The sequence below is a fragment of the Magnolia sinica genome, chromosome 4, assembly GCF_029962835.1.
Source record: "Magnolia sinica isolate HGM2019 chromosome 4, MsV1, whole genome shotgun sequence".
NCBI lineage: Eukaryota > Viridiplantae > Streptophyta > Magnoliopsida > Magnoliales > Magnoliaceae > Magnolia > Magnolia sinica.
This window is the reverse complement of record NC_080576.1, coordinates 115,563,256-115,589,818: the sequence shown is the minus strand read 5'-3', so window position 1 is coordinate 115,589,818 and position 26,563 is coordinate 115,563,256. Positions and strand designations below refer to the sequence as shown.

General features: G+C 39.6%; 1 protein-coding gene and 2 long non-coding RNA genes across 4 annotated transcripts; all 3 read right to left on the bottom strand.

Annotated features, from left to right (window-relative positions):
• Positions 1-726: 726 nt before the first annotated feature.
• Positions 727-8,368, bottom strand: LOC131243994 (uncharacterized). The gene is made up of 3 exons (XR_009170239.1): positions 8,274-8,368; positions 1,222-1,280; positions 727-822 (listed from the first exon to the last, which is right to left on the bottom strand). It is a non-coding gene; the product is annotated as an uncharacterized LOC131243994 (long non-coding RNA).
• LOC131243995 (uncharacterized) lies at positions 6,016-6,772 on the bottom strand. 2 transcript variants are annotated; one of them, XR_009170240.1, is made up of 3 exons: positions 6,640-6,772; positions 6,416-6,539; positions 6,016-6,194 (listed from the first exon to the last, which is right to left on the bottom strand). It is a non-coding gene; the product is annotated as an uncharacterized LOC131243995 (long non-coding RNA). The 2 variants fall into 2 exon arrangements; XR_009170241.1 differs by having other exon boundaries at positions 6,416-6,536.
• Positions 8,369-15,024: 6,656 nt separating the features above from the next.
• LOC131243992 (pentatricopeptide repeat-containing protein At2g29760, chloroplastic-like) lies at positions 15,025-18,445 on the bottom strand. Its single transcript, XM_058243655.1, has one exon. The coding sequence runs from the start codon at positions 18,380-18,382 to the stop codon at positions 16,157-16,159; it is 2,226 nt and encodes a 741-aa protein (XP_058099638.1). The 5' UTR covers positions 18,383-18,445; the 3' UTR covers positions 15,025-16,156.
• Positions 18,446-26,563: the final 8,118 nt, after the last annotated feature.

Sequence of the window (26,563 nt, the reverse complement as noted above, 5' to 3'; positions counted from 1 at the left end):
GCCGCAAAAAGTAGATTTTAGCGGCGCTTCTGCGATTGCCGATAAAAACTCCAATAACCGCCGCTAAAAAGCGACAAAAATGCCGCAAAACTATAAAATCGCCGTTAAAGTGATAAGAAACGTATGTAAATTTCGTTAGAAACGCCGCTAAAAGTTCTAGAAACGCGAACTAACAAGTGGTGGGAAAAAATTAGAGAAACGCCGCTAAAGCTTTGAAAAACGCCGCTAGAAGTACCGATAATAGAAATTCCTCTTGATTCTTTACTAATCCTTTCACACAAATTCCTATTAATTCTGACTAATCCTTTCCTATAATTGCTGTCCTACAATCAAATCTCCATCAATCTAACTATCAAATTTCTATCTGCATAACTATCAAAAACCTATGATTGAATGACAAGAATTTGAATTACCCAATAATCTAACATTCATCAAGACAACAATTAGCACAATATCAACAAAATTACAATTAATGGTCTATTTAAAGTTTTCAAAACAAACTATAAATGTCTTCCTTTCTTAGCATTTCACATGAACTGTTTCAGTACGGTCCCCTTCTAGACCGATCATATGTCTTCCTTTCCTAGCCACATCTTCTGGCAAATGTCTACAACACCAACCTCATTGTCCATGATCACGTGTCCACTATGTGTGATGTAGGCCCTTTTCTTGCAATGAGCCTAAATTCCTCCCTGAGAAGTTTCCCTGCAATGGGCTGAGAAGCATATAGCTGATTCGGTAAGTGGCACAGCATTGAGATTATACTGCTTGGAGCTGTAGAGTGCTGCAGAACCAAGCCCTCTATTTGTTGAAGACTTGAACCTTTATAAACAATCAAGGCCTATGACAAACAAGAAAATAAAAGGACAATCGGCTTCACAAGTCACCTCTATAGTTGGGAAAGCGTCACAGTAAAAAAAATTGTCATTGTATCAATTGGAACTTTTCTTCTCTTTTCTTTCTTTTTTAATTTCCTTTTTTCTTAATGATTTGCCTTCAATTGGAACTTCAATCACATGAATAAATTGTCATTGTATCAAACTATACGGTGCTACAAGGCTTACAAGCACCACAATACAACCCCTACTCAATTGCTTGCTGGCAGGTATTGCAAATCATAAGCAACAAAGGAAACAAAAATTGGCCTTGTAAAGAAAACTAGTAAGAAAAACACACCAAGTATGAAAATTTTAGAAAGAAAAAGCAAACATAAGTCATCACCTGATATTCTTGAAGTGGATTTCGTTGCTAGTCAAGCATGTACAAGAAGCATCCAAAACCTGAAGAAATAAAAAAACTCAACAGTCAGAATGTAGATGATAAATATGATTGATTCAGTTCATTCATATTCGTAAGATTCCATTAATTTACCTTAGGGCCCGTTTGGCCGGTCAAATTGGAAGGGATTGGATGGTATTGGAAGGGATTGGAAGTTAAATCCCGGGATTGGCTGGGCGTGCCAAACAGAGTCGGTAATCTGATCCCAATCCCATGGATCTTAAGACAATCCACTGATAACACCATCATTACCTTTAAATCCCATCCAATCCACCCTAATCCGTTCAAAATTGCCTGGGACATGTTCAGTTCGTGGGATTGGAAGGGATGGGAAGGTTTAATCCCCAGATTGGCCAGGCGTGCTAAATAGACTGGATATAGCAATCCAGGGATATAGCAATCCCATGGAGCTCAAGACAATCCATTGACAACACCATCATTACCTAGAAATCCATGCCATCCATCCTAATACCATTCAATCCCTTCCAATCCACCCGGCCAAATAGGCCCTTAGATACTCTAACAAGACCATGATAGAGGTGGTGATAATGGACAAGATGACTTTTTCACTCACACAAGATAGGGTCCTAGATAGGAATTTTGGCAACCAAGAAAAAAAAGATCCCTGAAGCAGACCCTAAGAAGCTGGGACAAGATACTTCTCTTCTACCAAGTCTATCCAACAAAGAAAAATAAACAAGGAGCAGCCCGCAGTTTCTAAATGCTAAGTAAATTCCTAACATTTCAATAGCAAAAGGAAACGAACCAAAATCGCAACTTGCTATGAGAAACTAATGAAAAACAAACAAAAAACAACAATAAGGCCACTGAATCCTAGCTTTTTAAACATAAGATGCCTTAAAATGTAACCAAAAGGAAAACAAACACAATCTAATTCTTAGGCAATATCCGACCAAAACTTAGATATAACCAACTCTGCATGGTCCTGCAACCCCATTTAGAAAAAAAAATAAAATCGCAAGGAGAGATGAAATGCCGACCTTCTGCTTCTTGAGCCTTTCATTCTCTTCTTCCAGACGTGAAACCTTGTTCTCCAGCTTGTTCGTGTATGCCTGCCACAATGACGAATAAATTCTCAGTCTTAAAATATCATCAAATTTTTGTTTATTAGAAAATTTTTTATTTCAATTTTTTTCATGGGCACATGGTCGTATTAGTGTTCAACTTGTCATTGATAATACTGATAATATCTCGATATTATCGATATCGCAACATGCGTGATATTGAGACCATAACTTTCCATTTCCTTTACAATTGTTGATGATTTCTTGGTGAAACATTATGTGTTGTTGATATTTTACAATATCAATGGATGTGTTTATGGAAGGTTGGATGGCTAAATAGGTTGGTTAGGATGGTTGGACTGATTTCTTAGAACAACACATGTTTTAAGGCCCCATTAAATGGAAACTTGTTATGTATGCATTCTTTTTGCAATTTTTTATTTCTAAATATGTAGATTTTAACATCTATTAAAATTTCACTAAAAATTCCACCATTTTCCCCATGTTTCCTCGCATTTCCAGTTATCATCAAAATTATTGGCGATATCAATATTGTTTCCGTATCCTTGGCCAGCGAAACTTGTAGCGTCCGAGTGGACCAATGCAACTAGGAGCACTATAATTTATAGTGCTCTAAGAGAACTAAAGCATTTCTCGTTTTCTTATTTATAATCGTTATATAAACTTAAGTCATTTTAATTATTCCAGCCATCCCAACTGTTTTCAATTTGCAGTTATTAACTATCAAGTCAAGTCGGGTCAAGTTTTTGATTTGATTCAACGCGAATGAACATCGAGTTGAGTCCAATTCTTGAATTTTTAAACTATGAAGCTGAGAAAACTGAGCTTAGGGAAGAGAATTCCAGATAACAGGCAAGAATTCCCTATACAAAGAGATTACTAGATTACACCCTTCTGCCAGCTCATGATCAATGAAGTAAAGCCTCTCTAAAAATATAAGAAGACAAATGTTTAGTCTAGATGTGAGTGATCTAACTTTGTTAACAACATAGCATAACTCCATGGCTCAGACCCTGCTTTTTCTGTTAACAACTAAACGTAACTCACCAATGGGTAGGCCTAATCTGGGCAAGATTTGCAATCTGAAACCTTGAATCGGCCTGTTCACAGAATTGGGCATAAATAGAGACTGACTTTGGGGCTCTTGATCATTCTGGCTTGGATGCGCTACATGCTGATTTTGGCGACGAGTTGAAATAAGTTAGATGCTTCTGTCAATTACTTGGGTGAAGTGTTCCTTGAAATGAAGGGGAATGTTGTAGGACCAAGGCCCACAGTATGATCCACCATGTGCTGAATTTTTGGATTGTTGCGGTTTATTTTTGGGCTAAGATTCTAGAACTAAAACTGCTATTTTCTTTTTTGAAAGATTATACCTGTTGATTTTTTTGATTATCCAATGATTTTGCGATTCTTAAAAGAGTAGGATTAGGATGTGGAAGGCACTATAGTTTTCTGAGTTCTTGTTTAAGTGCCCGTAGTGCAAAGATTTCAATTTCAGTCCAGTTGTTTATCTCTCTGAATTCAAATATTCTCGTATGGTGTATTTACTTCATTTATTCCATCGGGTATCAAAATTTTCATTAATCCAAAAACCAAATTACATCAGGAACCTAGTCTGTTATATTCAAATACACACGCAAATTACTAGATTGCAATGCCCATTCTAGAATGAATCCACTTTGTTGACGTCTCAAATGGTAAAATCGGAGCATACATGAAAACATTATTGGAAATTGCAATTCATATTTCTGCATGATTTTGTAATTGCATTTTAAAAAATGGCTATGGATTTTCTGCATTCAGCCTTTCCATGACAAACGTGAAAGTGAATTTCTTTGGAAGGTAACGACTGCAATATGAATTTTCCTTCATTTCTAAAATGGTGGTGACCCATCCACCATAAACTTCAAATCCGTGCATGTCAGTCCAAATTACTCAAATGTGTATGGTAGGTGAGTCACCATTGTTTAAGAAGTGGTAGAAATTAGGGTTGTCAATGGGCTGGGCTTGGGTCAAGCAAATCAAAATTTTGAATAGGGTCACAGCCCACAGCCTCGCTCGACTATTTCAAAATCCAGGCCAATGATAGTGGAAAATGCATATGCAATAGCCTAGGTATCTTCATGAATGATGAGTCAATCATACTTTCTTCTCAAAATGGCATAGAACTTACTTCAAGATCTTTTGTGTGTCGATATAGATCTCTGTCGACTCAGTTATTTCTCCTAGTTCTGCACTTCTGATGTCACGAACCTCAAACATCGATGCGGCAAGTAGAAATTGTAAGGCCACATGAAGATATATTCCACTAACTTCAACTTCTGATTCTCCATTCTGCACATTTAGACTGAAAAGTAAAGAAGTGAAGAACTCTAGAAGGACAACAGGAATTTATGATACTTGACACAAGGATGATTATCTTCACTTTGTAAAAATGAGGCCCATGATTCAGTGATCCAAATTGTTGATCTGATGGGCTACACAATGGATGGGATCGACCAAAATCTTTGGCCCCCTTTCAGTAGAATATGAACCATTATTGGGTTTCTTTCTCAAGTCTATTAGCATGCCAACAACTAAAAGTAGGACTGTCATCGAGGAGATTCGTGAATCATGGCCCATCTACTGTGGATCCCATCAGACTAATGGCATGGATCACCAAAACGTAGTTGCAGCAATTGAGGACCTGATTATACAATGCATATCATCAAGTTGAGGATCATATAAATCCTCTTTATTGTAGCTACATTTAAACGGTCAGCTGAATGTTTCAAATTAATAGCTTCTTTGAAGGTATTCTCAGCAAGTGAATAGTCCTTTCCAAAGGGAGTTCTCGCTTTAACTAATTTCTTCAGATTATCAGGTTCACTCGACTCTTTTTGTGATCCTACAATACCACCAGTTACCCCATCTGCCCATCCCACTTTCTGCCACGTGACGAGTGAGCTTTCATTTGCCGCATCAGCTGTCCCTGCATAACTCAAACTTTTATATTCAACATTTTAATAAATCAATAAATTGCAAAAGAGTACAGAAAATCTGATTTTTCTAAGGAACCTTTTGTTTCTTGTAACCTGGTGACATTCAAAGTGCTAGAAGTAGTAGCAGTTGGTTTCAATGCAAACCATTGACATTCATCACTCAGAACAACCTCCCTATTAGAGATGCATTGGCTCTTTGATATCAGCATACTAGTTATACCCCCCCTTCTATTAACTATATTAGATTCCTTCTTTTTGCAACAATCATGCATCGATTTCATGGCAAGAATATTTTTTTTTCTTTTTATGTATTCTTCTGCAGAACTCTTCAACCATGGAACCACCATCTGCTAAGGGTCCTTTGTTGTGGGGACATTCAGACTCATGAGCTTTTAACTCCTTCAACTTTATTTTCATTCTTAACAACCCCTTTGGATCTAATTTTGACTCTTTAGCTTCAACTTCGCACTCAGTTTTAATAGATGGCTGAATTGGGTGTCTTAGATTTCCCCAAAAAAAGTGAAATGCGTATTAATTCATGTTCAATTCACATCCTACTTTATCCAAAAACCACATTTACACCCTATCTATACTCAACTCACCAAATAACTTAGTTGACAAATGAGCACTTGATTAGACACCACTTCTGTTGGACTCTTATTCAAATTGCTTTTACCTGAACTTGTGTAGCATTCCTTCCACTTTTTTGTAACATTGGGTTTGTCTTGCATCTCACCAAATAACTTAGTTGATGGACCAGCACTTGAGAAGACACCACTATTTTCTGTTGCACTCTCATTCAAATTGCTTTCACATGCACTTGCAGAGTATTCCTTCCTTTTTTTTGTAACGTTGGAGCAGTCTTGCGTGTTATGCTTCTCATGCCCTGTTGTCATGTGTAATGGTTAGTTTAACATGATTAACAAAAAAGAGAAAAGAAAAGAGTATAAAACTATCATGAAACCAATGTAGATCATAGCAAAAAACTACTTACATAAAATATCCAAAATCTTGAATACATAACAAAAATTGGACTGAAAACAAGACATAGGAAAATATATTCCAAAAAGAATGCAGTAAATTAAATACATACAGAAAAAGGCTAACCTTTACGACAACGTTTTAACAAATTCGACTTCATGTATTGCTTGTGTAGTTCTTTTTCTAAGATAAATGTGTTGCCTTCAAATGCAGATGATGACTCAATTCTGTTCGAATCTCAAGTAGGCTGCTGCACAACATCAAAATCCTATTCTTATAGAATGCCAATTTATTTTGGAGTGAAATTTTGTGTTCTCTACTATCATTCTATTAATTGAGGACACATTTACCTTTTGTAATTTTGTTTCACCATGATCAATCCTCGTTTTGCTACTCCTTGTAGCAGGGCTGCCCTTCTCTTCTAAGCACAAAGAATCGGGAATGGGTGAAAGTGTAGAATTCTTAGGAATTACTAACAATGCCTTAGCCTGCTGGCAAACAATAAAACACAGTAATTAATGATATGTTCAGAAGACGAATTCATTAGGGGCTCTCAACTAAAATGAAAGGTGAACAATCCAAAGCAAAAGACACACCTACACCATTGAAGAGAGCGGTTCATGGTTTCCATCTTTATTTTCCACGGTACTCTCAAATGAAGATGACAAGCAATTATTAAAACCCAAACTACGATGACCCACACAATTGCTTTTGGGTGCTTTGCCAACGCCATAGGATTAGAAGGCTGGTAATCTGCCCAGACCTGATTTATTAGGTGGTTTGATAGACCCACCATCATCATCTTAGCTCCTCTCGGACATAGTTCCAAAACTCGATGACTTGACTAGGCATCTGACCCAGTGAACTCGACTCAGCTGCATTCTAGGTTGAGTTGTCCTGTAAATTTGTACTTTTTACTGGACTGTACTGGACTTGGGTGTTCACTTGGATAGCAAGGATCTCAACCATTGGACAATAGCACTTCAGCCATCTATTTTAGATATTTTATATTAGGGAAATTCTCCAGTGCTCTCAGGGCATTATAAGTTACAGTTCTCCTAGTCTCATCTATCCATTTGAACAGTTCAATCCATCAATCTGAACTGCCTAGTCCAGAACATGATGGACTACCATGAGAAAAACACACTGATTGAATGATCCAGGACATATCACCTTTGCTGCTTCACTTGAGATCAAATTACAATGAACTTGTAGAGTTGCAAGTGGAAAGCTACCTGAAAACTGTAAAACTGCCTATCGTGACTCGTATTCTAAAGTTATCTGCTTTGGGTAATTTGATAGATTCTAAGAAATGATTCAGTTATCAGTAAGGTTGTTCAACAACTTGGCTTTTTGGGGCTTCAACTTTATGACCGAGGGAAGTTCTCTTGCTGGTGAACCGGTTGGTGTATTAGCTGCTACTGCAGCATCAAATCCTGCATATAAAGCAGTTCTTGATTCTTCTCAGAGCAACAACTCTTCATGGGAATCGATGAAGGAAATACTTTTGTGCACAGTTAACTTCAAGAAGAATCAGTAGGCCCTTTACAGCATTTCCTGGTTCGGTAAGTCCTGCATGGTTTCTAACACACCCTGGAACCTACATTTCATGAATAGTTTCTAACATCTTACATCAGAACGTCATTCAGGCTGCATTTGGCTCATGAGCATTTCATAGGCATAGAAAAACAAATTTATGACTTTGGAATTTCTACTCCTAGGCTCTTAGTAGGTTTCTGTAAATTATGAAATATGAAGAAAAATCTCTTTAGTGGCAACCAAATGTACTCTAAACTAATAACCATTAAAGCAGAATAAAATTATATACACACATACAAATAGGCATTATAAAATGATCAACAGAAGAAACATCATGTCATGTTCAGCCCACCAATGGTATAAGTGTGGCCTGCCTTTTAGTAACATGTTGACTACCAAGCTTTGGCAAAAAGTAAGGAAAACTAATTCAAGATAGAGAACTCACAGTTTTGAACTTCTCCATGTTTGTCTCAAGACAACTCTCTAATTCTGACATTTTCCCAGTGCCATAGCTATTCGCCAAGTCAACATAAGGCTGCCATGAAGAAACATTTTCTGAGTGTATTAAACTTAAACTTAATTGAATACTATCGCAAAAGACATAAAATGGAAGAAAATGACACAACTCACCTTGACGCCCTTTTCCCTCCTCCTTTACCCGGGCTTGGGACCGGCAATGCAAGAAGTTGTCCCAAAATCTATTGAACCAAGCATTCATCCATACCGTATGTCCCAAAATCTTAGTCCTTCATGTAGCAGTCACTATTACATTTGCACTCTCTGCATCTCTGCACATCACATACTTGCATTTCAGACAAATCAATCAAAAAAACACACACACACACACACACACACAAAAGATAGAAATACAAGATCATCATTGTCTACTTCTTCTTAGCCTTAACCCAGTTAATTGTGGTTGGCTACATGAATATTGTTCTAACATTCCACTCTAAACAGTGAGGATAGACAGCTTGGATGCTTGACACATCAGCCAGCTTGGCAAATACAGTTTGGAGGGGCAAGGAATGGTAGGCCTTCATTATAATAATTAGCAAGCCTCCATAAAACATTATAACAAGAGAAAATAACACCCACATTGCTGAAGAAATGCTATTGCTGTATTCAAAAGATGAAATTAACAAAAATAAGACTCATGCTTTGCTAGCACCACAATGACAACTATAAAGCCTCTAGAAGAAACAAAAAAGTAGGCCAGATGAGAAGTTTCAGCCAGTATCTTAAATAGCTTACACTACCTTCAACCTACGTAGCTCATTAAAATAGCTTTAAGTCACATGTAGTAGATACTACACACAAAGTAGCATATGGTACAAACTACATAGCTCACATTCCATCAATGGACAGGATTAAACAGCAGCCCACTAACAAAAAAAAAAGACTGGAGGATCATACAATTTCTATGAAGACTCCAAAACCTTCTAGTACTTTACAAATCTAAAATGGTTATGGAAAATGGACATCTGGGCGGGGCCTAAATGTAGGGGGCACCACCGACTTACTAAATTGCAGCCGCATAACTGTTATAGAGCAAGATCTTGGGCCAAAATGGAAAATGTTGTCGGATCTAAACCCCAGCTGTACCCATCAAGATTGAAAATTGAGGCCTCGGCCCCACCCTCTGGAAACTTGACCAAAAACATTCAAACCCATCCAACGGCTGCATGGCATTTACCAAGCTAACACCAATAGAAAGAAAACCCGTGATGGCCAATCAGAAATTGAACTCAACATCAAATATCCACATATAAAATGTATCAAATCAATCCTTTTTTTCAACATCAAATATCCAGATATGACATGTATCAAATCAATCCTTTTTTTAATGATGCCTACAACTTCGCATATGGTTTTCAAAATGGATCTAAATAGGAAACGATACTCTTGAATTATCTTTAAAAAAAAAACAAAAAAAAAACATAACATTTGCACAAACTAATCTTCAAATTACCAAAAAGGAGAAAATATATCACTCCCTACTATTTCAGTGTGGGTAGTTCTTGGATTTTGTTAAGATCATATGCATATGGTTGACTAACAATAATCTACGTATGGAATGGAACAGCAAAATTCAAATATAAAAGAAAGCATCAAGATTGTTGAAACTACAAGAACATCCTGGTTTATGCTTCACAAAGTTTACAATTGAACCCAACCTTTGCAATAATCCAAAGTGATTTGCAGGATGGACATGGAAGAGTCTGTTTGTGCTATTTGTTAGTGGTAACTTTAAAATACAAAACATAATCTGAAATGGTGTAGCTATTGCAGTAATGTTTGCATTCAAATCTTCTTCTTTTTCATTTGTTTATCACCCAATGTTCAGTTGCTGCATTTGTTTTTGTTAACTTCTCTCTCCCCCGTCAATCACTTCTATTTAACATTTCATTAGGGATGCCATAGATCAGGCCCACAAAACCTCACATAAACCCCACAAAATAACATTATAAACTTCTCTCTTTTTTTTTTTCTTTTTTTTTTCTTTTCTTTTCTTTCGTTCTTGTTCTTTTTTTTTTTTTTGAAAGGTGATAAACTTCAAAATTCAAGACTACCAAAAGCACCACTATAGGCCCCTGCATCCTTAAAACTTCGAATCAAATGCAAGCAAATTTAAATCCATGAATCCATCAAATCACCATAGAAGAGCAGCAAAAAAGACTCCTCTGTGTTAGTGCTGTTGTTTTTTAATAAGCATTTGATTATACATGTGGATGATCATGCCAAATACCATAATTCCTTTCCCAGGGCATTCTGAAAACACTAAAAACTGTGATGAACCAAATGGCATGGTGAAAAGTAGTAACAAGCCATTAAGTAAGACAAAACAAAGCTTATGAACAGATCCATACCAGATGGACCTCCAAAAACCTTTCAAAACAAGCTAATGAATCAAATGGCATGGTGAAAAGTAGTAAGACAAACGGTGGCGACTTGAACTTGTTTGAAGAGATCCTTAACCAGCTGATGAATCAAATGGCATCGTGAAAAGTAGTAAGACAAACATGTTTGAAGAAATCCTTAACTCTCTCCCTCCCTCTGTGAAGTGTCAAAATGCAGAACTATCAGTTCAGTTGGAACTGTCTCCTCACCAATCAATGGCCAGCAAATTCTGACAATATTGAATTGTAGACTAACTGAACGTATCAGATTGGAAACAGTTACAGACTGCCCATGTCATGCATGTTGAAAACTGAGTAATGGATAAGATATTTCAAAACAAGTGGTTTCAATATGTTGTGAGTAAAATGCTATAGTACTCTAGATGGTATATTGTGACCATTATCATCATAATGGGCCATGTCAAGAAAATCTCCTTGATAGGAGAATCCTGTTATTTCAAATCTGGACTCAATTAGATGGTATATTGTCATCATTATCATTATAGCCTTGTCCCAGTTATTTGGGATCTTTTTTATGATTGCTTGGCAAAGGTTCAATGCCCATCAACAAACCTGACATCAACCCTCTACCCAGGCTTGGGATGGACCAGATGGAATTTAGTAGCCTACAAAAAGATGGCTAAGAAGGTAAAAACAGCAACTGTCCACATTCAACTGGAAAAAAAAAAAGAAGCACAATACTGGTGAAAATATTGATAACTAAACCTACCAGCAGCTTTGAAAATATTGCTTGCATAAAATAGGTTGTCATTGACTCCACTTAGCTGCTGCAATACTAGTAACCCAATTCTTACCTGCAGGATACTAGTAGAGACCCCAAAAACAAATCCAATTGGTTTTTGAGGAAACGAACATTGCAGGTATTCAAGGCAGTCAACAATGCATCCAAGGACCCTAAAGGCCTGACAAGTTGGCCTAGCCTGTCCTGTTTGGACATTCATGTAACTGGCCTGGAAAGGCCTCAAACCAACTCAGCTCATGGTGGGCCAGCCCTGGAATCGTTCCTAAAGCCACTCCGACCATAAAATACATCATCATATTATACCTTTATGTTAGGATTTTTGTCTTTCAGAAAATAGCCAATGCCAGAAATAGTTTCACCAGTTCCAATGCCTGCAACAAACATATCCACCTTGCCACATGTATCTTCCCAGATTTCCGGACCAGTTGTTTCATAGTGTATCTGCACCAAACCATGAACACTATATCTTCCCAGATTTCCAGACCAGTTGTCTTTGTAACATTGACTTGGCCGCTGATCCCAATTGAGAAAGGTGGTCTCAAGTCCAATTGATAGCACGGTTTCATCCAAAAAAGGATTTGGCTAAAGCATTTCATCAAACAAGTAGCGTGTTGTCCCTGCCCATGTGGAGAGTGTTGTCCCTGTCCATATAAAAATTAATTGAATAATTTACAGAACTATAAATGCAACATTCATGTATGCAATTTCTAAGTGCCTGCGTATCATCCATCACACTCTGCAAGACATTTCATACATGTTGAAATCAGGAGAGAGAGAGAGAGAGAGAGAGAGAGAGAGAGAGAGAGAGAGAGAGTAGCATACTGCTGCGGCTGTTGGAGAAGAGGAGCTACTGCTGCGGCTGTTTCTGGTGCTTCTTCCTCTTGCGGGCCTTCTCGCCGGGCAACGGCCGAGAGATAAGCATCTTCAACAAGCAATGGAAATGGAAGCCATATCAAGAGAGACCGGAGTGGAAAAGGGAGATCGAGAGACGTTGGAGAGAGAGAGAGAGAGAGAGAGAGAGAGAGAGAGAGAGAGAGAGAGAGAGAGAGAGAGAGACTTTCAGTCGGTTGGTGGACTAAAAGAGGGAGATCGAGAGACGTTGGAGAGAGAGAGAGACTTTCAGTCGGTTATTGTGGACTAAAAGAGGCGCGATTTGGGAGAGGAGGGAAGAAGGGTTTTGGGAGAGAAATGGCACGCGCGATCGATTTGGGGATGGGGCGATTTGGGGAAGTGGGGGGAAAAAGCCCTCTTTTTTTTTTATTTCAGAATTCAGCGGCGGTAGCTTTTCTATACACTGGCGGCCACGTAAAAACGCCACTGATTTTACATGTACACTGGCGGTTTGTTGTGGCCGCCACTGGTCGTGCGCCGCTGATACATATATTTCTTGTAGTGAGTCATACTTTCAATGTGGCCTTGTGCGAAATTGGAAATCGTCTCTCACAAGTCATCAATCCACTATCAAAGTTTTATCTTTAAGAATATGAATGGAGCTTGGGCTCTTAGTTCCTATCGAGGATTGAGTTGTATCTGTTAAGGTTGACTTCTGGTGCTGAATTGGGAATCGACTATAAAAATTCTCCTTCAGAATATTCATGGAGCTTTGGCTTCTAAGTTCAAAGGGTGATCACAAACGCTTAAGTGGAAGTTGCTGGTTGGACGATGTTTATGGTGACTAGATTTGTTGGACACAAGCGATGTAGTAAAAAGCTGAGACAAAATCTCATGAATTGCTAGGATCAAAAGAAATTACGGCAAAGGGTTTAATCGAAGGGTCTGGTGCATGCCATAGCTTTTGACAACCATAACTTTGGGAACAATTATTCTTTTTGCAGATATAATAAGTCGTTGGAAAGCTTGGTGAGCTCTACAAGCTGGTCGATGTGAAAGGCCATCAGCCTCAAACAATTTTCCTAAAAATGCGTTATTTTCGGAAGTTAGTTTTAAATCAAAATTTACTATTTTAGGAAATTAAAAATTTTGCTATTTTAGATTATTTTATGGCTTGGAGAGTCCTCCAATAGCTTAAAGTATTTATTTGAGTCATACAAAAGAGTTTAAATTAATTCAAAGTCGATTACTATTTTTAATAAATTTACTATTTTGAAAAATTAAAGAATTTAGAGTTTAGGATTTTAAGTAATATAAAAAGGCTTTGTGAACAACCCTTTTCATTAATAATACCAATTTTATTTATTGTAATAGAGATTTTTAGTTGAAAAGAAGACGGTGATATCTTCTCTTCTTCCACACCCGGCTACGTGAAAGTGGTAGGTGCCCACTATGATAGGCCATATGCAAGGCATGATGATTTGGTCAAAATGACCATATCTATTGATCATGTTCTACGGGCAGATTAAAATCATAGAATGGTGGACCATTTACATTCAACCCAACTTTCGAATAGTCAGGATCACTTGTACAGGAAATAAGGCCTGTCCATGGCCTCCTCATGGAGAAGCCCACGTACTGTACAGGTAAATAGAATAATCCGTATGGTTGGTGATCCTAGTTGTTCAGATGCCATGTATCAAAAATCAGGTGGATCTGTTCACAAGGTATAATTTGGACCATCATCAATTTCTCTTAATGTTAATTTATTTGTGCAAATGTGACTCACCTGATGATCCTGTCAGCTTGAATTTTGAGACACGGCATCCATGTTGTGAGGATCACCTGATAAGTGGTTCTGATTTTTCACGTGTTCCTCATTTCCAGATGCAATGAAGAGAGTGCATTGAGCATTCATCCTATCATAAACAATGGAAACGAGCTTCGCAGCAGTCTGGGGAATGGCAATCTCCACGGACGCTGAAATTCTTCACCATTCAGATGGTGCAGGTGGACCTCTACTACGGACGTACAACAGCAATTATCAACTTCTATCTATGGAGAAGTAGCTCCTTCTCTTTCCGCACATACAAACAGGGGTTGCTAATATATAGATCGCTTCCCTATCTGGGAGTGATTTTAGACATTGGTGGGTCACCTGTGCTATTTGTACAACTGTACACATGCATTACTAAGTGCAGTTCATGATATAGGGTTTCAGATGTGGGCCTCCGAAAATCCAGCATATGGCCACACATGCATACATTTCGCTTTACTTAGAAAATGCTTACGTGGAATACAACAAATCAGTCAAATTGAACTGACCAAATCATGGGTCCCTATGCTTCTTTAATTGACTGACTAATGGGTTAGTGGACATTTTTGGATGGTTGAAAATAAAATGGTCCTGTTTCAACAAATAATTGTCCATGAAACGGAGGTCAGGATTGCTCAACCAGTATAATAGTCTGGTTAATCTAAATTAATGTTTCTCAGTTGCTGTGTCATTCACTATAATCTTCCGAAGAACACAGTAACTCCGCATAAACGAAAGCTAGAGATCTTCAATAATTGACTAATCTCTCCCTATGAGTTAAAGAGGGGTGATCAAAGCATTGATAGATGTAAAATAGGTCTTCCTGATGTTTTGGTGGATTGCTCGAAATAAATAATTGGATGTAGAAGTCTCTCATGATGCACTATTTGAAGAAAGAATTCTATTAATACTATCAACAGATACTAGCATTCAACACCGGCAACACTGGAACATCCAGATTTTGTGCCGAGAAACATACACTGGGGCCATCTGCTGGATGACTTGGATCTTGAATAGACTTTCCTAGAACAGGCTTGCACATTGGTAAGCACTATTAAGTTATGTACTAGTTGCATAGGAAACTTGGGAGGTCCAGTTGATCGATCTGTACAGTCCATTATGTCCAACTACACATTTGGTGGGATTCCATGTAGAACTCATGACAATCGGATGTTCCAATCTTCTGTAAGTTGGCTTTTCTTTCAGTCATATATCTCGATTTTTTAAAACCATGGATGGAAAAGGTTAGGACTCAGGACTGGGGGCTATAAACTATCCATGAGAGCCCCCAGCAAGTAGATGGTTGAAATTGTTAGATAATCTTCACCTTCCATTTCATAGGCCGTTGGTTAGATGATTAATTCTCAAATTGTTATGATTTTTGCATGGTAACCCATGAAATATACGCTGGACCTAATGGACCATCTAGATCAATTGATTGGACCGGCTGAGCTTCCTGTGTAAGCTTCAACATCAAGGGAACTTCCTTGGCTCCTTCAAGATTAGCTGCAAAATATCTTCAACCTAGCATTCTCTTCCAGCTTCAAAATCTTGCAATTTGTTGGAGCCTTTGGTTCTGCAGCTTCTTTCAGGGCGTTTGTGGGCATCGTCAAATTGAATTGCAGCCATTAGTCTCTAATAAAATGAGTTGCAGTTTTGCTTAGATGCAATTTGAGTGCCACTTACTTGATATGAATACTAGGAAATATCATAAGTCTTCTGCCATTTCCTCTTGAGTCAACTGAATATTCGCAATACAATTCAGTTGTGCATCCAAACAGATTGTGGGTCCGGCTCCATGATGCTTCTGTTACTTGAAGCTTAAAGTGATCAAGTGCTGACTCCATTTTCCTTTCATCTCTTCAGAGCATTAACACACATGAAAACAAAAGACAACGATCCCTTCTTTCAGTATTGCTAATTACCGTGTTATGTTCAATGAAATTACCATAGGCTAACTGAACAAGAGTTTTCTTGATCGACCCTCCATCAAATTTGCAGCTAAACTCAACCCAAATTCACCAATAATCCATACAAGAACAATGCCCTCCCTTGAAGTGATGGAAACGATACCGATCTCTCAAAATTATCTCTCTATCATAAACACTAGAAATGATCTTCGCAGCTGAGTGGCAGTCCCCACACACACGGAGATTCTTCACAATCCGAATGGGAGTGGATGGCCGCGTGCTAATAAGCCCAAATGCAATTGCCAACTTCTCACTATGGAGATATAGTGCTTGCTCTTTCACATTGTCACCTTCAACATCCTGCAAGATCTGCGACATGTTTGGCACATAGCCCACAGATTTCAATCTCAAAGCAATCTCATCCAACTTTGCGTAGATCTTGTCCGATAGATGGTGGGATATGTCTCCTACTAGGAACTCATGAATGACACCATCGACCTCTATTGAGCTGCATCCAGGCTCTTTCTTGAGTCCGGTATCTTTCATCAGCTTCCTCAATCTCGTAACTTCATCCCATTTACCAACTTTGGCATATATGTTAGACAAAAGCACATATGCTCCATCATTCCTGGGCTGCAACTCAAGGAGACGTTTACAAGCATGCTCACCTAGCTCAAGATTTCCATGAAGCCTACAAGCACCAAGCAATGCTCCCCACACTGAAGCATGGGGAGCCATTGGCATTTTCTCTATCAATTCCACAGCTTCTTCTAAGAGTCCGGCACGGCCAAGGATGTCAACCATGCATCCATAATGCTCAACCTTAGGTGCAATCCCATAGATAGGCAGCATTTGATTAAAATATAATCTACCCGTGTCAACTAGCCCTGAGTGGCTACAGGCACACAGGACATTGGTGAAAGTTACGGCGTTGGGCTTTACCTTGGTTTCTTGCATTTTTGAGAAGAGGTTGATTGCCGCCTCACCACGCCCATGCATCGCCAACCCGGCAATCATTGAGCTCCAAACGAATACATCTTTCAATTCAATGGACCAAAACACCTCAAGTGCCTTCTCTAGATCCCCACACTTGGAGTACATATCAATCAGCGAGGTCGCGAGATGGAAATTCAACCTGAAACGCTGCTTCTTCATGTATGCATGGATCCATCTGCCCAAATCAATTGCACCCAGTTGGGCACAAGCTGAGAGTGTGCTAACAAGTGTGACCTGATCGGGCTTTGCCTCAGCAGAGAGCTGCAACTTGTGGAACACGGCTAGAGCTTCCTTAGGCTGGCCACCCTGTTCATACGCAGAGATGAGGGCATTCCAAGAAGCAACATCTCGTCTAGGCATTGCATCAAAAAGACGTCGAGCAGCCTCAAATTCTCCTGATTTTGCACATCCAACAAGCATCGTTGTCCACGAGAAAGAATCCTTATCAGGCATCTCATCAAACAACCTCCATGCATCTTCCAAGCTCCCACATTTGGTATACATATCCAACATGGCATTGCTCAAAATTAAGCTCCCTCCAATCTTGTTTCTCTTGATATAAGAATAGACCCACCTCCCAAACTCCAAGTCGCCTTTTTTTCCACAAGCAGAAAGGACACTCACCATTGTCACCTCATTCGGCTTCATACCTGCAGCCTCCATTTTCCTAAATAATTCCAATGCCTCCTCTCCACAATCTGCCTGAGCAAAAGCAGTAATCATAGAATTCCATGAAACGACATCTCTCTGAGGAATATTCACAAAGACCTGGTGAGCAAGATCCAAATTCGAGCAGGCAGCATAAAAGTGAATAAGAGAATTGAGGATGAAAACATCCGAATGGAGCCCACTTTTAACAACCATTCCGTGAACGGTTCTTCCCTCTTTTAAAGCGGAGAGCTCCGAAGCAGCTTTGAACACAAAAGGGAAGGTGAATTTGTTGGGTGTGTGGACACCTTGGAGCAGCATTTGCGAGTAGATGAGAAGGCTCTGCGTGGGGTCGGAGAGGGAAGCGTGGGCGCGAATAAGAGTGTTCCAAGAATAGAGATTTGGTTGGGGAATTTGGTCGAACACGCGGTGGGCGTAGTCGAGGCTTGGAGAAGTAGAGAGCGCAGAGGCGGTGAGAAGCCTGCTGGCAGAGTAGGCGTCGAAGAAGAGGCCAAGACGAAGCATGCGCGCATGGATTTGCTTGAGCCGTGCCAGGTGGGAGCATCCATGGAGCAAGGAAAGCGTGGGATGGTCCGGAAGGTTTCGGTCGTTAATACCGTCATTAGAGCTGTTGGATTTCGCGGGGTAGAGATGTTGGATGGGAATTGGCGGGAAACTAATGGTTGCCATCTTCAGTTATGTGAGTTTCCACTCATCCGTTTGTTTTTATATTCTTGTAAGGTTGGGGTTATTAACGGGAGGGAAACTAAAATGGCTCGTTTCAATTTCCATTACAAGAATGATTAGATATATATAACATACCTAAGACGTCAACTAGGCCCATCGGCCCGCCTATAGACTCTGGCTTATAAGCGAAAATAAAATTTCCGGACCAAGCTTGGGGTCGGGTCATTTTAACTCGACTCGTCCTTGACTGTTTTAACCATCAATGACAACACATGGATGAAGGATGAACCAGGAACATTCATCACGAGACAGAATCAAAATGGGATTTTAACAGGGATTTCACTAATTTTATGGTCGGGCTAACCAATTTTCTGGCTTTGAGCTAGGCCTGAGCCCGACTCAATCCCATTCTGCTGACACATTTGCACAAACCCGTTGTCACATCACCTTATGGTGTGACCCACCTAAGTTGTTAATCTGTCTAATTTTTGCCCATGGCCTATCACCGACAGAGTCGATTTTACATATGTAACATGTAAAATATGCGTGGTGCCTACTGTGAAGATGAAACTCTGACTAGTGCATTCATCAGGTATGAAAAGCCAGGGTCAGAAACGGCAAATGATCCGCATTCATATGCACGTGTGGCCCACTCGTTGAGCAGACTGGCAAGATTTTTGGGACCGGGTCTCACGCAGTTTTGCCAGCTGGCACATATGCTTTGAGGTCCCTTCTCCGTCTCCGTTCTCATTGTTGATGCAGAAATCTAGTTAACCTTTTCTAGATTCACGTACCTGCACAAGTAAGGGACGAGAAAAACCTGGCTAGATCAGGAGGCTATCCAATGCCTAAGTCAAGAAATGAATCTGAGTCTAATAGAATATTAAGGTTCTAGGGTTAAAGATTATGTGTACCTTTCACTATTGGGGGTACCCTTATTTATAGATAGAAAGAGGCAATGGCGTAGAGGACCTTTCTCTATTTTGGTAGGGATGGATTATAATAGAATTTAAACTCTTTGTTTCGTAAGAAGATATTTCCAGATCCTTGGCTAGAATCCCAGATAGAACCGTATCAAAGTCGGTTTCCTAGATCTTCGGCCGAGATCGCGGACCCACTAGACAGAGGCCAGGTTGGATTCCATGGAGCATGGGTTTAACCGACCTGAGGTGATCCGACCTGGTCCACGCAATTAAGGTGAGGTCGGGTCGCATTTGTCAAGAGACGGATCATGCGGTCTTAAGGTGGGTAGCTTCCCATCTTCAAATCGTAGTCGATCAACAACTATCCTAACCTTGTACAGAGAGGTCGAGCTCGGCCTATCTAACACTCCTTAATTGGTGAAAGTAAAAAAAAACACACACAAAACATGCAATGGTGTTCTATCAGTGGGGTTTTTGTGTTTGTACAAGCTAGGGCAAGCAGGTCCTGTGGTTCAATGATAGAGGGCCTCCTACTCTAGGATTTCCATGCACCAAACTATGGGCATCGGACCGAGTTGGATCGGATTAGGTCCAACTCGATCTAATCTGAAATCTAAATAAGCTAATCCGACTCAGGATAGAGTTCGAGACACCTGACACGAACCGATCGGCTGTACACTTGTCCTGACTCGAATCGAGTCTGACTCGTTCAAGAAACCGAGTCAGATCGGGTTAGGTACAATTCGGATCGGATTAAATCTGTGGTCAAACTATAATGTATGTGTTATATCTAAACCGTCCATCCATTTGTAGGGTTCGTCTTAAGACTTGAGCCGAAAAATAAGACAGATATAAAGATCAGTTGGCCCACACTACAAAAAACAGTGGGGGATTGAACGTTTACCATTGAAATCCTTTTGGACATTATGGAAGTTTCGGAGTAATATGAAATTTGTTTTTCCTCTTCATCCATATATTTTTAACCTTAATAATAGATTAGATGGAAAATAAACGTTATGGTGGGCCCTACGAATTTTTTAACAGTGAAAATCATTATTCTCGCTGCTCTTTGTGGTGTGGTCCAGTTGATCATTGGATATGATTGTTTTTTTATATATATAATGCTCCAGAATGATCTCAAAATATGAATGAACGTTGTGGATGTAATAAATACATAACTGTGGGGGCCATGTAACTTTGATCTCATTTGAGCCGTTCGTACAATTCGGAGCTCGACGCCTATCTCTACTCCTCTTTGCACGACATGTGTCTTGACGTGATGGGCAAGAAATGCCCACGGGCTACGGGCTACCGCCTATCACGCGGATTAGATAAGGTGATGGGTTGAGTTGGCATGCGTCACCAAGTTCCGTGGGCCCCACTATGATGTATGTGTTATATCCACACCGTTCATCCATTTTTAGATATCATTTTAGGGAATGAACCAAAGAATGAGGTAAATAAAAATCTGTAGTGGACCACACTAAAGAAAACAACAGGGAAAGTGATTCCTACCATTGAAACTATCCTAAGGCCCACCATAATGTTTATTTGAAATCCAACTTGTTCAAAAGTTAAAAAAGACTTGAAATAAGAGAAAACACAAATATTAGCTTGATCTAAAACTTTCCTGGCCTTTAGAAATTTGCAATGGTGGGCGTCACTGTCCCACTTTTTTCATTTCTGGGGTCCACTGGAGATTTGGATTTAACCCGATCTTTGGGTATTGCCCTAAGGGCGTGTTTGGGCGGTGGGATTAGAAGGGATTAGGTGGGATGGGATTCATCTGGTCTCGTGCCAATTCCACTCCATGTTTGGGAAGAATGGAAAAGCTTGGAATTAGATTAGATTGAGTTGCATCGGGTTCTGTGTGATGAGGGTCGAATATTGCATATTAGACCCTGATTAGTACCTGATTTTACGTACATGCTAATGCTTAATGTTATATTTTAATCGTGTTTTTGTTGCAGGGTGTAATTAGGAGCTCGGACTGAAAAAGGGTGCTTAAAGCATGAATTTAATGCTCCGATGACACCAACGGCAAGGGACGGACTTTAGGGGACCAAGATCAACGGAATTACACACCAGAGGTCCGCGAAAATTGAGAAACTGAAGCTCAAAGGCCTGAAAGTCAGCCAGAATGGAAGATCACTGGGTTTTCATCATTTGTTCGGCTCGAAACTTTATACATGGCTCGAGGACCAAAAACTAACCGTACACGTCAAATTTCAGCCATTGAATCCCTCTGGAAGTGGTCCAACAGACAGATCAGCCCATAAATCAGTGATTTGGGGCCCGCCTGGTATCTAAAAATGCTTCAATCTTGGGCTCAACTCATTAAATGAGCTGACAAAACAAATGAATGGATCGGATCTTACATATACATCATAATGGACCCCATCTGTCTTTACAAGTGCACGGTACTGTGCACTCCAGCCGCGCACCGAGCCGAGTTAGCGGGTCAGCAGGCGCTGACCCGCGTCTGTTTCTAAAAACGGCAGCAGCCGTTTTTGCACTGCGTAACGGACGGACGGCGTCCGTTTTGTGGACGCTAGTGGGCCCCACAGAGTAACTTTTCGGATGATCCAAGCAGTCCATCGTGTAGAGGGCCTCGAATACTACAAAACCTTGCTAAAATTTTACACCCATGCCTGCACATGTGCGCGATACAGAGGCTATAAACAGGTGGTCCTGCGACGTTCAAAATGATTTTTGGTGTGATTTCTTCTCTGAGCCTCGTGAATGGATGTTCAAAACCACCCATTCTTGACTGAAATATCGTCATCAGTCCAATGGACAGGGTGGATTTCCCTGAAAATACCTCTGTGGGGCCCACCGATCACGACAGAGACGAGGTGCGGAAGCTTTCGCACATCCGTAAAAATCTGAATTTTCAGGCGGTTGTGGCCCACCATCTTTCATCATATGGTAAATCTGAACCGTCTATCATGTAGAGTACTCAAAAATGTCCTAAGGGATGGTGTTTCTTTGAAAATTGAGCTAGGAAAGTGGCAAGTTTGAAGGCTCCGAAGTTTGCTGCGAAAAAGCTTTCGTTGCGCGTGTGTAGCTGCTGCGACAGCTTCTCCACCGGCCCTAGTAGCTATAAAAACGTCCTAGGAGAGCTGGAGAGGGGGGAGTTTTGGGGGAACAGCTAGGACGTGAAGCACAGGAGAGAGAGTTTGTTTGTTTTTCCTATTCTTTGTTTGTTTTCTTCTTCTTCTTTTCTTTTCTTTTTGAGATTTAGCCTAATCATGTTTATGTGTGGCTAAACCTCTTAGCTAGGGCTAAGAGGTGAAGCTCGTAGTCTAATGGGAGAGATTTTGCTTGTGCCTCTTTTTTTAGAATGACTGATGTTGATTTTATTCAATTAAAAGGAATACTTTCAGTTTTTTTTAATGGTTTGTTGTGACTGAAATTACAATAGATCTGCGATGGCTTTGAGTATTTCTTCCTCCTTTTGATGTTTATGACGTCAGGAAGCCCTGTTGTTCACTATCGTCTTATGGGCATGGTCGGATGACGGTACCCTTCCTAACCTTCATGCATTGTTGATTGGTTGGTAATTAGTTTAATTCTATTGTTTGCTTTGTCTCCTGGGCATGGTTTGGTGATGGAATCTATTCTAATTCATATACCTTTCATCTCGTGAAAACTAGATCAAGTAAAGTTCAGTTGATTTCCATGATTCTTGATGCAGGCATAAGATCTCCCTGATCTCTACAAGTGGATCCTCTAAATCCCTAGTTTCCTTCTTCTGAATTCCTTAAGTTTTAGAGTAATATTTCACTATTATTCCTCAAAAATCATTCGATTTAGATTTCATCTTAATCTAGTTCTCGTTCTACTTAGTTTCTGATAACGTACAGGTATCAGTCCCTTGGGATTCGACCTCGGTCTCACCGAGTTTATTACTACATCACAACCCTATACTTGGGGAGTGAACACTGTGCCAATTTTACTCAATGCTAGCAAGTTGTGTAGGTCTCACCATGATGTGTGGGCTATATCCACACCGTCCACCCATTTTTTGAGATTGTTTTAGAGTATGGGCCAAAAAATCAGATAAATCTAAAGCTCAAGTGGACCCCCACCATAGAAAGCAATGGGGATTGAATACTTACCGTTGAAAACTTCTTTGGGCCCACATAAGTTTTGGATCTACCTCATTTTTAGGCCCATGCCAAAAAATGAGGTTACAAAACAAATGAACAGTTTAGATATAACACATGCTTATTATTCTCAGTAATTTCAAATGATGGTGGGTATATCCATTCAATGTACCACCATATTACCAACACAACATGACATTAATCTTATCCCATGGCAATAGGAGAGAATCCCTACCATGGATAGTAATTATGTTTTTTTGAATCCCATCCCACCTAATCCCTTCTAATCCCACCGCCCAAACACGCTCTAAGATAATCTCTCCGCATGGATGGAAGGTGTGGGTATAAAACATACATCATGGAGGGGCCCACGGAACTTGTTGACGTAACTTCACTCTTCATTAGCGAGTCTCATTACTCAACCTGTAACTGTCTCACTGCAGTGGTGTGCACGCAAGTGCTCGATAGCACTTATCTTAGTAAACTCTAGTGGGGCCACCGTGAATGCATGTGGTTTATCCATGCCGTCCATTCATTTTTTCAGATCATTTTAGTCGTTGAACTCAAAATTGATTTATATCCAAAGCTCAAGTAGACCATACCATAGGAAAAAGTATAAGTATTGATTTCCACCGTTAAATCACACCGGATTGAATCGGATCAGTTAAGATCGGATCCAAACAGATCAAATTTTGGTTCGGTTCGGTCGGATTTGCTACTTATCTGAACTCAATCTGAATAACGTTCGGATATGCTCGCTCCTACCTGACCCTAACCGATCCAGGCCATTGATTCTATTTGAATCGGAGTCGAATCGGGTCCATCTTGCACACCTCTACTACCAAAGTCATAATTTCTAGCGGTGAATCTCTGATTTTCATTTAAATTATGCATTTAAGCAGGTGGTTAGTCAAAGGTGAGCCCTGTATGAGAGATGTCCCATCAATGCTTTAGACATTTGTAGCATACTGTGTATAGTTGTTCAGTCCATTCTTCAAACTACTAATTAGACCATTTGGAGATCATTCAATTGATGTTATTTGAAAAAAGGATGGGCAATTAAAGGAGGCCTTACATGATGATGGTCCACATCAATGCTTAGATCTTTTCAAACAATTAATTACATCATTAGAGTCATCCAATCAAAGTTACTTGAGATAAATGGACAATTAAAGGTGTGCCCTCTGTGATGAACGGTCCATATTCACGCTTAGATCTTTCCATTATTCAGGACATGGACAGTCTATTCCCAATAATTAGGATCAGCCAATCAAAGTGATATGAGAGATGGAGCATCAATTGTGGACCTTACACTTGGACGGCCCATATCAGTTATTGGAGCTTTCTTAATAATTTATCCTTTCCGTAACTACCAATTGGACGATTACAATCAACCAATTAAAGTGACTTGAACGGGATGCACTATCAAGGGTGGGCTCCACGAGATGGATGGTTGATATCCATTATTGGATATTTTATATTTTCTAATATAATTAATGTGGATCATCTAATTCCTTAGTCATTGATCAGATCATCTAAGCAAAGTGATTTGAGAGTGATGGGTCATCAAGGATGTGATGTAGGGCAGGTCGCAGAAAGTTTCATGGTCAAGATGGATTAGAAAAGGCCCGGTTGACGACGGAAGTGATCCGGACTGTAAGACCTTAAATCGGAGGTATCTCGCAATCCGGAATAAGTTATTGGACCTAAACTATATGATTTTAGGGTAAAACGAGCTACTTTAGCCACCCAACCCTGCTATGCCAAGTTGCGAAGCCAGATTCCAGAAATACCATTAGATCAACGATCGTTTCCCTATTTTAATTCAGTTTTTACTACAAATAGTAAGTTTTAGTTTGATTTTAACTCTTCATCCATTGGTCCATTGGGCTGTAGGAGTTGCGCTCAACGTGAAAAGTGCTTAGAATAATTAGGAGAACAGTGTAGTGAAGCCAAATAGGACACTTACTATTTTTGGCCGAAAACCTTGCACACTAGTGGAAATCATGACCATCCATAAATAGTAAGTTTACTATTTATAGTAAGTTACAAATTCTAAGAGTTTTAGTTGTAGTTTGATTCTGAAACCTCTCCCATTGCTTAATATCCATATTTAAAGGGTTGTGAAGTTGTTTATTTCATTCATCAATCAAATTGTGAATTTTATATAATTTATTTCTATTTTTCGTGCTTTTTCCTCGCTACAGCATGATAGGGCCCATAGAGATGAATGCTATCCTAACTTCCGTTTGAATGCCGACAACATATTATCACTTTTTATAGAGGTTTGCTCAAATAAACTTCCATTTAGACTATGCATTTGTCAAAGTAGCACATGTGCGTGCAATCTAATTTATATATTGGATGGGCCCAGCTATGTAAATGTTTTTATTTGTTTACCTGTCCCTTTACACACCATGCAAGTGTCAAAATGGTAAATGTGTGTGCAATCTAATTCATCCAATGGATGAGCTGGAGGTAACCTTCATGGAATTTGACGCAGGGATGAATGTGATGAAGTCGATCACCGTCTTCCTCAAGGATAACTACTCCAAATCCACGGAGCTTCTCTGGACTCCTCACAGAGACTTCTCGAATCCACAAGGAAAGAAAGCAAGAAAATCAAAATAAATTTTAATAAATTCAAATTTTAATTGATTCATTGAAATAAACGAGTTCCAACCCTTTAAATAGGGATACCAGAGAGAAATCAGAAGCAAACTAAAACTAAAACTCCTAGAAATTTGTAACTTACTATAAATAGTAAATTTACTTTTTATAGTAAGTTTCCTATGTGGCATAATACGTTATTCTCCTAATTATTTTAAGAACCTTTCAGGTTGGACATAACTCTTAAAGTGAAGAGTTATAATCAAACTAAAACTTACCATTTATAGTAAAAACGGAACTAAACATGAAATTCGGCCGTCGATATGATGGAATCTCTCAAATTTGGCGTGGGTAACCCTTCATAGCCGGGCTGGTTGGCTAAAGTAGCTCGTCCTACCCCAAAATCATATATGGTACATTGAGTAACTCATTCCGGTTTGCGAGGCATGCCTATTTTAAGGTTCTGACGGTCTCGATGGCTTTTGCCTCTGATCGAACCTTCTCTGGTCCATCTTGGACATGAAAGTGTCCGCGACTTGCTC

Coding starts and splice junctions, on each gene's coding strand:
- LOC131243992 (XM_058243655.1), bottom strand. CDS start 18,382: ATGGCAACCATTAGTTTCCCGCCAATTCCCATCCAACATCTCTACCCC.